This window comes from Echinops telfairi, unplaced genomic scaffold, assembly GCF_000313985.2.
Source record: "Echinops telfairi isolate 266 unplaced genomic scaffold, ASM31398v2 ScPeMD7_443;HRSCAF=831, whole genome shotgun sequence".
NCBI classification, from domain to species: Eukaryota; Metazoa; Chordata; class Mammalia; order Afrosoricida; family Tenrecidae; genus Echinops; species Echinops telfairi.
The window spans coordinates 76,406,220-76,418,471 of record NW_022104341.1 but is presented as its reverse complement, the minus strand read 5'-3'; the positions used below and the strand labels follow the sequence as shown (position 1 = coordinate 76,418,471).

Here is a 12,252-nt window from a genome sequence, read left to right as displayed (position 1 = left end):
ACATATGCAATATCTTCCTATATGATGTCCTTTACATATGGCTTTTTAAATAAATGAAGGTGCCAAAATTTATCCTTGAAAACAGTACTTGTAGGTAGAAAATCTTGCTGGGTTTATTCTGGATTCTGCTATTTTACCAAATTGTGTGGTCTTTACCTGTAAAATAGGTAAATAATCTCTGCCTGACCACTTAATGAATTAAATAATATATATAAAACTATTCTGCAAACTTCATGATATTTTATAAATATAAGCTATTGGGTTAAAATTCCTGGTGCATAGTGGGTACACACTGAGCTAACCACAAGGTCAGCAGTTCAAACCACTGGCCACTTTGCAGGAGAGAGATAAGAATTACAGCTCCACAATCCATAGGGGGAGTTCTATCCTGTCCTACAGGGTCGTCATTAATCTGAATTGACTCCATGGCAGTGAGTTTGGTTAGGTTCTCGTTCGTTGTTACAATTATCCTCCTCAACAGAATGGACTCTTAAAAGACAATGGTGTCCCAATGAGTTGCTGCCACCTTGACTTACTCCTTTGTGAGACATCTTGAGAAGCCTATTTAGCTAAAGTTAGAGCCCTGGTGACAGTGGTTCTCCTTGGGCTGCTAACTACAAAGTCAACAATTTGCAGCCACCAGCCGCTACATTGGGGGGAAAATGAAATTTTTTTACTCCCATAAAGATGTGTAGTCTCAAAAACTCATGTATTGGGATTGAATTGTTTTCTTAATTTTATATTAATTACAGATCTGTATCAAATTTCCTTCTCTTACTGCTTTTTATTGTATTCCAATGTGAAATTAAATTAGAAATGTTAAAAGTAGATTTTTGAATGTGAAAGATATTAACTACATTTTAACACTACCTAGACTTACCGTGTGTGGTATTGACTTTATAGCAAATAATTTTTTTTAAAGCTTGCCCGAGGAGCTAACGCTGGCCAGACAGTTAAGTGAACAAAATGAAAAATTAGCACTTGGTCTCACTTTCATCACCATGAGTGACTTACACCATTTAAATGCTGCTGAGACATTTGCAGAGGTGCAAGAGAACCAAGAAACTCCTGACTTCCACACCTCTTCTGTCACTCTAACTCAAAAAAAACCTGTGACTCACATTTGACAGTCTTTCACTATTAAAAATATCATTAAATAAGATGACAAATTAGCTTAAATTCAAACAAGTTAGAAGGCTAATCCTCAACAAATTCAACACATAAAATTAGTTTGCTGTAGTTGGTACAACTTGTGTCATTCCTCAATTGCTGACACAAAAATTAAACTCGCGCACTACAGCAATAAAATGGCAAGCCACCAAGAAGCATGGCAAATGTTTCACTAAGTATATGAAGGGTAAATTCAAGATATAGAAATGAAAAAGTAACATGTCCCCTTCTCTCAAATCATTTTCTCTAGCCTGCTGTATATATTACACAAAAAATTCCACTTTGATGGTTTTAAGTGGAGCAGTGAGCCTGCAAGAGGCAAACTACATTGCACAAAAGCACCAAGCGATATGTAACAACAGCATGCTCTTTACATATTTCTTCTTCAAGTTTGCTACCCAAAAACCTTTATTTCAAAATGCACCTTGTAAACCAAAAAGCATTAATGCTAAAAAATTCATAAAGTAAAGCTCTAACCTTGAGAGAGGGTAGCATTAAGAAACTGACAGTACAAGAAAGGCGAAAAGCAGAGTGCTGTAGAATGGAAAAAATAGTCCAAACTAGAAAAAACACAGAAAGGAAAGGAATATTCAAAAAAAAAAATTAGTCAAGTTGCAAAATATGCAGTACTTTGAAAAAAACAAAACCAGATAATAAAGAAGAAAGAGATTATCTGAAAGACAAAACAAAGGCAAGTTTTACTATTTAAGGTTAAAATTTTTGGTTAATAGATAAGAGAATGTGATAAAATGCCATTTAATAAATAACATTGATATCTGGCATAAATAGACAAAGGTGTCCATGCTCTAGTGAACAGGCTTCAGACAAATCAACTACATTAAAAACTCTATTTAAAAAACCTCTGTAGAGCAGAATACAATTTAAAGTGTCTACTACTAATATGAACAAACATAATTCGTTTCAGAAATTTCTGCTTTTTCTGTAATTTGTGTTGATGGGGTCTCTGGGTTTTATAATGAAGAAGGCAAAATTTTAAAAGCCTGAAAGGCTGAAACAACTCAACATTCCATACTGAAATACAGTTACAGCAAAAGGCATAAATACAAATTTTGTAACATATTTCTTTCAGGGTAGTATAATTTTCTGCCTTCTCCTCAAATTATGGAACCCACATTCTGCATGACAGGAAATCTCAAAAATTCACAAAATGTACCTTTCTCCTCTCAAAAGAAAAAAAAAAATCTCACAAAGCATTCGTTATATTATCTGCAAATATAGTATATACTTAAATACAAATTATTAAAAATAGCTTTAGATTCCTACTTAGTTTACTTAGAAAAAATCCAATTTTGATTGTTTTCAGATTAAGATGGGATTTTTTTAAACCTATTTTGACAAAACTAACACAAAACCCAAATATTGTACTGATGTTTTAAAGACAGCCCACTTCATACTATATATTTGACAACTTTATTTAACAACCAAGTATTAACCCCAACTATGGACTTTCCCCTGAGGTCGCGTACCAGCGATGTGAGAAGGGGATTACTGCAGAGGCAGGTTAAAGCTGGGCACTTTCATTTGATCTGCCTTTTCATCCATTTTTAATTTGTTCTAGGTTTTAATACTTTCCGCTTCTTTCTTTCCAATTGAGGTTTTTCTGTTTTACTTTGTTATTAGTGTTTTGTTTCACATTGTTTTTGTAATGTTTTTCTGTATAGGAAATCCAAAATAGATAAGTCTCTGGATGGAGATAGTACCTGGATTAATGGTTTCTTGGGGTACTGCAGGTAGGGTTGGGAGGATATGGGGAGTTGATAGCAATGAGTACAAGTAAGAAGAAAATGTTCTAAATTTGATTGTGGCAATGACTGTACAACTGTTTTTCGATATAATGAAACAGTGAATTGTATGATATATGAGTTATAAGCCAACAAAACTATTCAAAACAAAACAAACAACAGATTGAATTTATAGGCCACTAGAAACTTAAAGACATGAAGTATTTATTTTCAAAGGCAAAGGCCACTAGAGTATGAAAGTCCTTTTAAAAGTTCTATTAAAGGCCAAGATGTTGTAAGTGCACTATATGAAAAAGGATTTCTAGGTGAAAAAGGAAAATCAGGGCACTGGGTGGCTAAAACAATGTAGTTCTGAAATTCTCACTGCTGCCTAGAAATTAAAAATGGTTAAAAAGTTGTTTCTAGCTCTCCTGCTATGCACTCATTATATGCTCAGGAATAGCGGGCCATCTGTAGCAAAAATCACAGATTCACCCTCAACAAACAAGTCAGAACTTTTTTGTGTTTTTTGTCCCATAGGGGCTTTTTTGACATGCAATTGACAGTAACCAATCATCCTCATCCTAGATTTTGTTTCCTAATTTTTAGTGTTTTTAGTAAAAATGAATCATCAAACAAAACACAGCAATTTATCATTGCTTTCAGTTAATTTTTACACTGTACTCATTAAAATTAATGGAAAAATCCAGGAGAGGAAAAATCATGCCACACATTTTTCCAATTTTAAGATTGGAAAATATGATTGCCATATGTGTAATAAATGGTGGGGCAAACAAGCTGCAGCCCAAGGATGTCATACAAGGCATTTGAGCATACTTACAGGCGCAACCTAAATCACACAGTATATTGATAAGTCTGTCCATTTGAATAGCACTTGTACTTCCCTTCTGATAATGCATTCAGGTTTTTATAAAAAGCTGTCTTACCTTTTGTAAATTGGCCCTATCTGATGGAGGGATCATCTCAGGGGTAAGACTCTGAGGAGGATCAATGCCCTTTATTAACTTTTGATTGATTAAATGAAAAGCCAAGGCAAACTGATCCTTTGAAAGCTTCCCACAGTCCTTTGTGTCACATAATGCCCTGTGAAAATAAACAAATGAATAGTATATAAATACCACAAGTACCATTCTAAAAATTCAGGGAATAGCAATTTGATTTTGTTGAATCGTTTTTTAAATGTCCAGTTGAATTTAAAGAGAAAAAACACATCAAATTGCAGCTTGCCCGAAATTCACCCAAACTTGAGAAGACGTAAAATGGTGAAAACAGAGTGCCTCCTCTGGTGCTGAGCGGGGTCAACTCCATTCTGGGTTTACCGTGTGCTCTTTGACCCATTTCCAGAACCACTGCAGAGTAAGAGTCATGGTGAGCCAAAGCAATCTCAGCATTCCGTACTCTTAACATTTTCAACATTAAAAGATGTTAGAGGTGAAGCTCAAGTCTCAGCAAATTTGGCATCACTGGTAGCACTAGAACGATTCTAAGACAAGCAAAAATGTCCACGTCAGCTTGCTTCCTGCAACTCTTGGAGTAGGAGGATGTATGGATCACCAAGCCAAAGCAGAAACAACAGCTGAAAATGGAGATCACATGTGAGGAGAAGGCAGTAGTCTGGAACGGTTTACAAAATCACAAAAAACAGCAAATGTTGTATTACATTTGCATTCTCTTCCTTTCTTAATCTCAGCTTTCTGAAGTCCCAATCTTTGACTCACTGAGAGCCAATGGGGCTTGATGAAAACACTAGGTATGGACTGCGGTATCAAATAAGCCCGAATTCCAACTTTTCCACTTAGTTCTTTTCTTGTGACCCTGACCAAAATTTTAATCAGTCTCAGTTTCCTCATCTATAAGGTGGAGATGAAAATATCCATTCTGTAGTCACCACCAGAAGCCAATGCACATAAGAGTCTGGGCATAAAACTAAGCTTGCATCTGCTGCTGTTTATTGAGCATTGTTTTTAGATTTGTATAGGTGGCTCAAGAGTGGCAGCTACTACTAGTTATACATATTTAATTTTTATCTCTCTTGGGTTCTTATTCCCAAGAGAGTAAGTCAGATCTACTGTCTTTTTCTGTTCTTTTTCTAATCTGCTCTTTCCATGTAGGCACTTCCTCTTCTGGTGTTTGTTGCTCCTTGAAAACCGCCAGATAACCTCTGGTATAGTTCAGTATACTGACAATAGGTACACAATACATATACATTATCTCATTTAATGGGAAATTCATTAAAGACACTATGGTTTGTCTTCTTTAAGGACTAATTAAAACTATTGCCATTGCAAAGGTGTAAAAGTATACATACAGAATTAAGTATGCCTTGAAGGTATTGTTTTCTATTTTGTTCATATTTCAGATATTTGGATTCTCTCTTTAAAATGTAAGCTTAAAAAAATGTAAGTTTAATTAAAATAAACAGATGTGACATTGTAACATTGTAATAATAATTAACTGACACTCTCGCCAATAGAAAACTTCAGATGACCCACAGTGACGCTTTTATCAAGTAAATCATTGGCAAACCTTTGTCGATTACCTAAAAGAAACCTTCACATTTACATTATCAACAAAGAAAAGAATTCTGAAACAAAACTGTTTTATTTATAAATGATTTTAAAGGAAGGCATAAAGCTAGAATTAAAACAAAATGATAGTTTAAAAAATCAATTAAAGTATATTCTTACCAAATACGGGCTAGTAAGGCAGAAGGTAAACCTGTCTTCAGAAAAATTTCACGGACCTCTAATCCAGATACAAATCCATCCATATCCTTATCAGTTTTCATAAAGATTTCATCATATTTAGCTTTTTCTGCAGGGGCTACAACCCACTACAGGAAAGAAAAGGCAAAACAAAACAAAAAACATTTTTCTGCTAAATGAAGCAAACCTGGAAGTGTTATTCTTTCAATCCATGACAGTATCTAACACAAATTCTAAACAATCCTACATTCCTATCTATAGATTGACACGGTGGCTGCAACTATGGGCTTGGACATAAAAATTCTGAGGGTAGTTCAGGCCTAGGCAGTGCTTGGTTTTGTTGTGCACATGGGACGGGCAAAGGGTTGGAGACAACTCGATGAGCCAAACAACAGCAACATCATTGCCCTCCAGAGCAGCGGGTCTCAGCCTTCCTCATGGCACAATCCTGTAACACGGTGCTTCATGTTATGGTGACTCCCAACCAGAACATTATTTTCGTGGCTACTTCATCACTGTCATTTTACTACTGTTATGATTCAGGCGACCCCTGAGAAAGGGTCGTTTGACCCCCAGGTTGAGAACCACTGAACTACAGCAACAGTATATTACTTCTATCACACTCCAATCAAAATGCTTTGTGAAGAAAAATATCAGTGTTGGAATTATATTTATAAGATGCCCTTTTTACTTTTTTTTAATAATGTGTAAATTGAAACAGAGTTAACTCTTGACTTATGAATGCCCACTTTAATATTGGTAACTGGGAGAGTCAGTATATATAAACTATTGAGATAATCCTTAATCTTAATTTTTTGTAGTTTCGGCTCCCCCAAATTTTGACTATAACTAAGGTGGCCAATTTGTATATGCTATCATTATTTTCTTTTACTCAACTTGGTAAGGCGTAGATTAAACAGAAAAAGCTTGGGGCAATGCAAAGTTAGTAATCTGACTTCAAAGAATCAAGAGTTAACTAGAGATTAAACAAAAACTCTATTAACTGAGTCAAGGCAAACATGCTGTGTTAGCATGAAGCATCCTCCATCCCCAACTTTAGTTCCAGGAAGATTAAGGCAAAGCCAAAGAACCAATCCATATGACCTAGGCTAAATACAGGGGTATCCATTTTCTCTGGACCATTTTCTCTTAAGTAGGCTCAACCAGAGAATGCTTTAACTCTTTAATTGTTCCTTCTATCTTTATCAAGTAATCAACTGTTAAATACCATGCACTTGGTTAAAAAGAATAAAATCCTTAAACACTGATAAATCTATACCTGTCTTAATGGTGCTTTGGTAGGTAAAATGCCTACAGGTGGCAAGGAGTAGTAAGGTTCCTTGGTTGGTGCTGAAGAGGGGGTCAACCTCATTGAGCCTGATATACTGACCGTTTTTCTTTTAGAAGGTGGCACCAAGGCTGGAGGCAGGGACATTGGCACAGGTTCCTTCTCCAGTGCGCAGTATACCAAATACATGGCCTTCAAAACAGATGAACGAGGGTCATATATACTACAGCCACTTAACGACATTCACTTATTGCATTTATTATTGTTCAACAACAAAACATCTTGAGCTGTTCCTAAACATCCTTTTATAAGAAATTAAGCTATGAGGGAAGAAGAGAAAAAGAGGAAAAAAAGAAGAAAGGAAAGAAATCAAAGCCAAGAAATTTTTAGGAAGAAAATCTTAAAAAGCAAAAAATTAGTTGCCTCCTTCAACTACTAGTTTTACAGTATCCAAAGCCAACAGCAGTCTGGAGGGGGAAAAAACACAAGAATGAGCTAAAATGGTTAATTCTCCTAAGAAAAGGAAATACAAATGACCCATCCTTGACCAAAAGTAAATGTTGAATTTCACTCAATAAGAAAACGACAATTTACAACTATCCTGAAATGCCATTTTCCAATTAACTGGAAAAAATCTAAAGTTTCATAATATACTCTGTCAGCTAAACTATGGGGAAAAAGGCAAACTCATACATTAACAGATTCAAAAGCTCAACCTGGTACTATTCTTGCGAAAGGCAAATTGTCAATATCTATTTAGTTACAAATGTAGTTCTCCTTTGATTCAACAATCCCACACCTGAGAATTTATCATCAGATGTACCTATCTACTTATGAAATACTGTATAAAATATTACATGAAAAAACAGCAGACTTGCTTATATCAGCAGTTAAGTGTCCATTGAGAAAGCTGTCTATAAAAATTATAAACAAAAAAATCATATCATTGTGAATGAAGGGGAGTGCACAGTGGGGATCCAAAGCCCATCTGTAGGCAACTGGACATCCCCTTACAGAAGGGTCATGGGCAGGAGATGAGCCAGTCAGGGTGCAGTGTAGCAATGATGAAACATACAACTTTCCTCTAGTTCCTAAATGCTTCCTCCACACCCACTATCATGATCCCAATTCTACCTTACAAATCTGGCTAGATCAGAGGATGTATACTGGTACAGATAGGAACTGGAAACACAGGGAATCCAGGACAAATGATCCATTCAGGACCAGTGGTGAGAGTGGCAATACTGGGAGAAGGGAGGAAGGGTGGGGTGGAAAGGGGGAACCGATTATAAGGATCTACATATAACCTCCTCCCTGGGCAGCGGACAACAGAAAAGTGGGTGAAGGGAGACATTGGACAGTGCAAGATATGACAAAATAATAATTTATAAATTATCAAGAGTTCCTGAGGGAGGGGAGAGTGGGGAGGGAGTGAGGAAAATGAGGAGCTGATGCCAGCGGCTTACGTGGAGAGCAAATGTTTTGAGAATGATGAGGGTAACAAATGTACAAATGTGCTTTATACAATTGATGTATGTATGGATTGTGATGAGTTGTATGAGCACCCAATAAAATTATTTTTTAAAAAAATGCACAGGGCTGGACAAACAAAAACAAATTATGGTATATCAGATAATGAAATATTTTTAACCTATATTCACAAAAGCATGCTGTGTCTTAATTATGGAATACAACTATCAAAACTCATCAAATTAAATATTTACATTAGAGGCAATTTAGTGTACATGAAGTATTCTTCAATGTCATTGATGAAGAAAAAAAGGACCATGTGGCTTCCTAAGTGATAAGACATATATAATTTTAAATATTAGTGGAGGGAAAAAAAGGTATGATGTGAGACAGAGAGTATAATGTGCTATCTTTTTTGGTAAGGGAAAAACAACCAATTATATTTATTTATAGTTGAATTATGAAATTCTAAAAGGAAACACAAAGCAAACAATTGATTATTTACGGTCTAGGAACAAATGGAGCAATTGTGGGCAGAGATGGGACTGAGAATTTTCCTTCATTGAATAACTTACAGTAACTTATAAAAATTCAATAATAACTTATTTAATGTACTACCTATCAAACTTTTAATGAGTATGTAAAGCACTTACACAAAGTAGGGAAATCTGTAGACAGATGTTCGAGGATGAAAAGTTTTCATGACTATCTTCAAGCATATGCAATTACTGACAGTAACTTGGAAATTCTGAAAAGATTCTAGCGGTGATCAAAAGAAAACTTCCCTATTTATTATTACTTTTGTCTTTCATGGGAAGTGACAATTCTCCTCCAAGAAGTGTGCTAATTCTAAGGTGTGTGGGTTTTAAAATGAATATTTACTGAGCACATAATCTATGTAAGAACTGGTCTATGATTTCCGTGCTTTTTATCATTTCACAAATCAAGAAATTGAAGTTCACCAAATATTTTAAAAGAAGTGATAGCACTGGACTAAAACCAAGGCTTTCTGGTTCTTTTTTTGGTCCCGCGCTCCCCCCTCCCCAATTTGGTCAGGTTTCCTAGGAGGGCACAAGTAATCTTACCTTGCCCTGCTTCCCTGTGAAAGCAATAAAACTAATCCTTAACTCAATGGTAATCAAATTTTAGCAGGGACCTGGAGGTTTGATAAAGCAGATTGCTGGCTGCACTTCAAAGATGTGGGGTTTGGTACATAGGAATGTAGGGTGGGAGAGGGAAGTGTCAGATGTTACATTTCTAACAAGTTCCCAAGTAATGATGATGCTGTTTGTCCTGGGACCACCCTTAATCATTTAACTTAAATCAAGAATTGGCTTCCCACTCACTAGAAAATTTGGACAAATTTAATTTCAGTTTTAGAAATGCACAACCTTCTATCTTCAAAAGCTTAAAGCTCCAGAAATAAACAATCTGGCTAGCATGTACTTTCAAATGAATTAACACTAGGGTATATCTACTACTACTACTACTAGTAGTAGTAGTAGTAGTAGTAGTAGTAGATTGGCAGAGAACTGAGAGAAGTGACTAGGATGCATATTAAAGGTCAGCACTCCTCCTGCTGCAGACAGGACTCATTTCCTGGAAAAGTGGACACCAGAAGCAATGTTGACCATCTGCTACAAAAGACAACATTTCTGTTGTAAGTTTAAAAATATATACACCGTAATTAAGTTTCATGTTGTCTTGAAAGTCGTTTCCCCCCCAATATTTCTTCCCCCTCGCAACAATTCTAAAGCCAAAAAATATTTCCAACTAAAAGTTCAACATCACATTTTTAATACTATAGTGTATAATTTTATTTTGCTACATTGTAATTTATCATAATCGAAATCTACTTCTGAAAGAAATCCTTACAATAGCCTTACACACTTAAAAAAAAATCTGGCTGGTAACCATTTTTCAACGGAAATGAACACAGCAAATGCACTTTTACAAAGAGAGATGAAAACTTAACTAAGAAGCACTTACACCATATTTTTGATGATCTTAAAAGTTGTGGTATCAAAATCAAACTAAGCCTATTCCGTGATAGGAAGAAGGATTTTTATTTTATTGCTACAGCCAATTACAAGCAGATGTTCACTCTCTCTGATTCCCAACCCCCACCTAACTTCTCTCTGCTTTTAAGTAGTTCTCAGATTTTTTTCTTCTTCTTTGACATTTTTTTTTAATCATTTTATTGGGGGCTCATACAACTCATCACAATCCATACATACAACAATTGTGTAGAGCACATTTGTACATTCATTGCCCAGTTCTCAGATTTTAGTGGGCAACAGAATCACCTGTAAAGTTTGTTCAAGAGTGCTGGACCCCTCACCCAAGGCTTCATTAGGGAATTTTCTCTTTCCCATTTTTGTTCACCACACTTAAAATTCAGCCTGTTCAGGTTCAGAATTTCTAATTCAAAAGGTCTAGGGCAAGATGGGAGAATTTGCATTTCTTGTAAGTCCCCAGGTGAGGCTGCTGTGAACTTTGAGAACCAGTCAGTTTAAGTTTCCAGAGGAGATTTACTTGCTCATTAATCTAGTCAGTGGTTTGAATTTCCCGTTACAATATTTTTTGCAGTTTCTTAAATATAAAAATGTTCACACTCAAATGAGCAAGAATAATTTTTAAGATCTACTTTACCTGTGTGCAAATGTGCACGCATGTATTCAAACACACACTCCCAGCCCGAGAGACAGAAACACAACCCTCTCTCAACAACAAAAACAAATATTCAATGTGATTATGGATTTTACTTGAGCCACTGGGTTTTAGAGACTATGAAATAGCATTTACATTTGAAAATAAACAAGAACCATTAATTAAAGGTTCACATGGCAACAGAAGTTATACAAGTTAGCCTCCCTAACCAACTTCAACTTTATTCCAATTAAAAAAATAGACCAACCAAATAAGCCATTTTTGCTATAATAAGAAAAAAAACTGTCTTAGGCTTTTAAAGGTAAACCCTGAATACAAATGATCCAGTTTAATCAATGTTTGGTTCATTAGTGAAGTAGGAAGTTACTCCTAAAAATTAAAAATCTGCATTATAATTCAATAAACCAAGTCTGAATCTCTTGTTAACTTACCGTATATACTCAAATATAAGCTGACCCGAGTATCAGCTGACCTAATTTTACCACAAAAACTGCATTAAAAATGTACTGAAAAACTCAGCTTATACAGGAGTATGTACGGTAGGAATTTTTAATTTAAGTCTTAAATATAAAGGTTTTGGCTAATTAGTAATATAAAATACTTTAAAGAAAATTTCTATATACATCAAGAAGGTAGAAAAGCATCAGAGTATAAACTGCAATGGTCCAGAAGGATTGGTCATTATGATTAATTCAGTACATTATCTTTACATTTCATTATTTAGCAAAGTAATTTAAAATTTTCAGATCATTGCAATTCTATAATTGTAAGGAATTTTCTTTAATTACTTCAATTTTCCAGAAGACGTCAGACAAATTCTTTAAATTCAGTTTTACAGATATGAAGGGGGCTATTTGCGCCACTCAGTGACTCAAGTTTTATTTATATTTGACAATTTGCAAACAAAATCCAAGACTCCAAAGAATGATCCTAATAAAATGATTTTTTTAAAAAAGAAAGAAAAGGGGAACCGATCGCAATGACTGACACATAACCATACACCCCTCTACAGCAGGAAGAACAACAGAAAACATGGAGGAAGGGAGACAGCGGTCGGTGTGAGAGATGAAAATAATAACAATGTACAATCTATCCGGGGGGTTATGAGGCTGGCAGAGGAGGAGGGAGAAAAAAAAGAGCTGGTACCGAGGGCTCAAATGGAAAGTAAATGTCTAGAAGAGAATGA

General features: G+C 35.4%; 1 protein-coding gene across 1 annotated transcript in view; it reads right to left on the bottom strand.

Annotated features, from left to right (window-relative positions):
* The window catches only part of EPS15 (epidermal growth factor receptor pathway substrate 15), a 129,493-nt gene that overhangs the window by 85,003 nt on the left and 32,238 nt on the right, over positions 1-12,252 (bottom strand). The window contains exons 9-12 of the mRNA XM_045291759.1: positions 9,482-9,495; positions 7,029-7,158; positions 5,621-5,766; positions 3,860-4,016 (exon numbers count right to left, since the gene is read on the bottom strand). Coding sequence (XP_045147694.1) covers positions 3,860-4,016; positions 5,621-5,766; positions 7,029-7,158; positions 9,482-9,495 — 447 coding nt within the window. The remainder of the gene's footprint in view (positions 1-3,859; positions 4,017-5,620; positions 5,767-7,028; positions 7,159-9,481; positions 9,496-12,252) is intronic.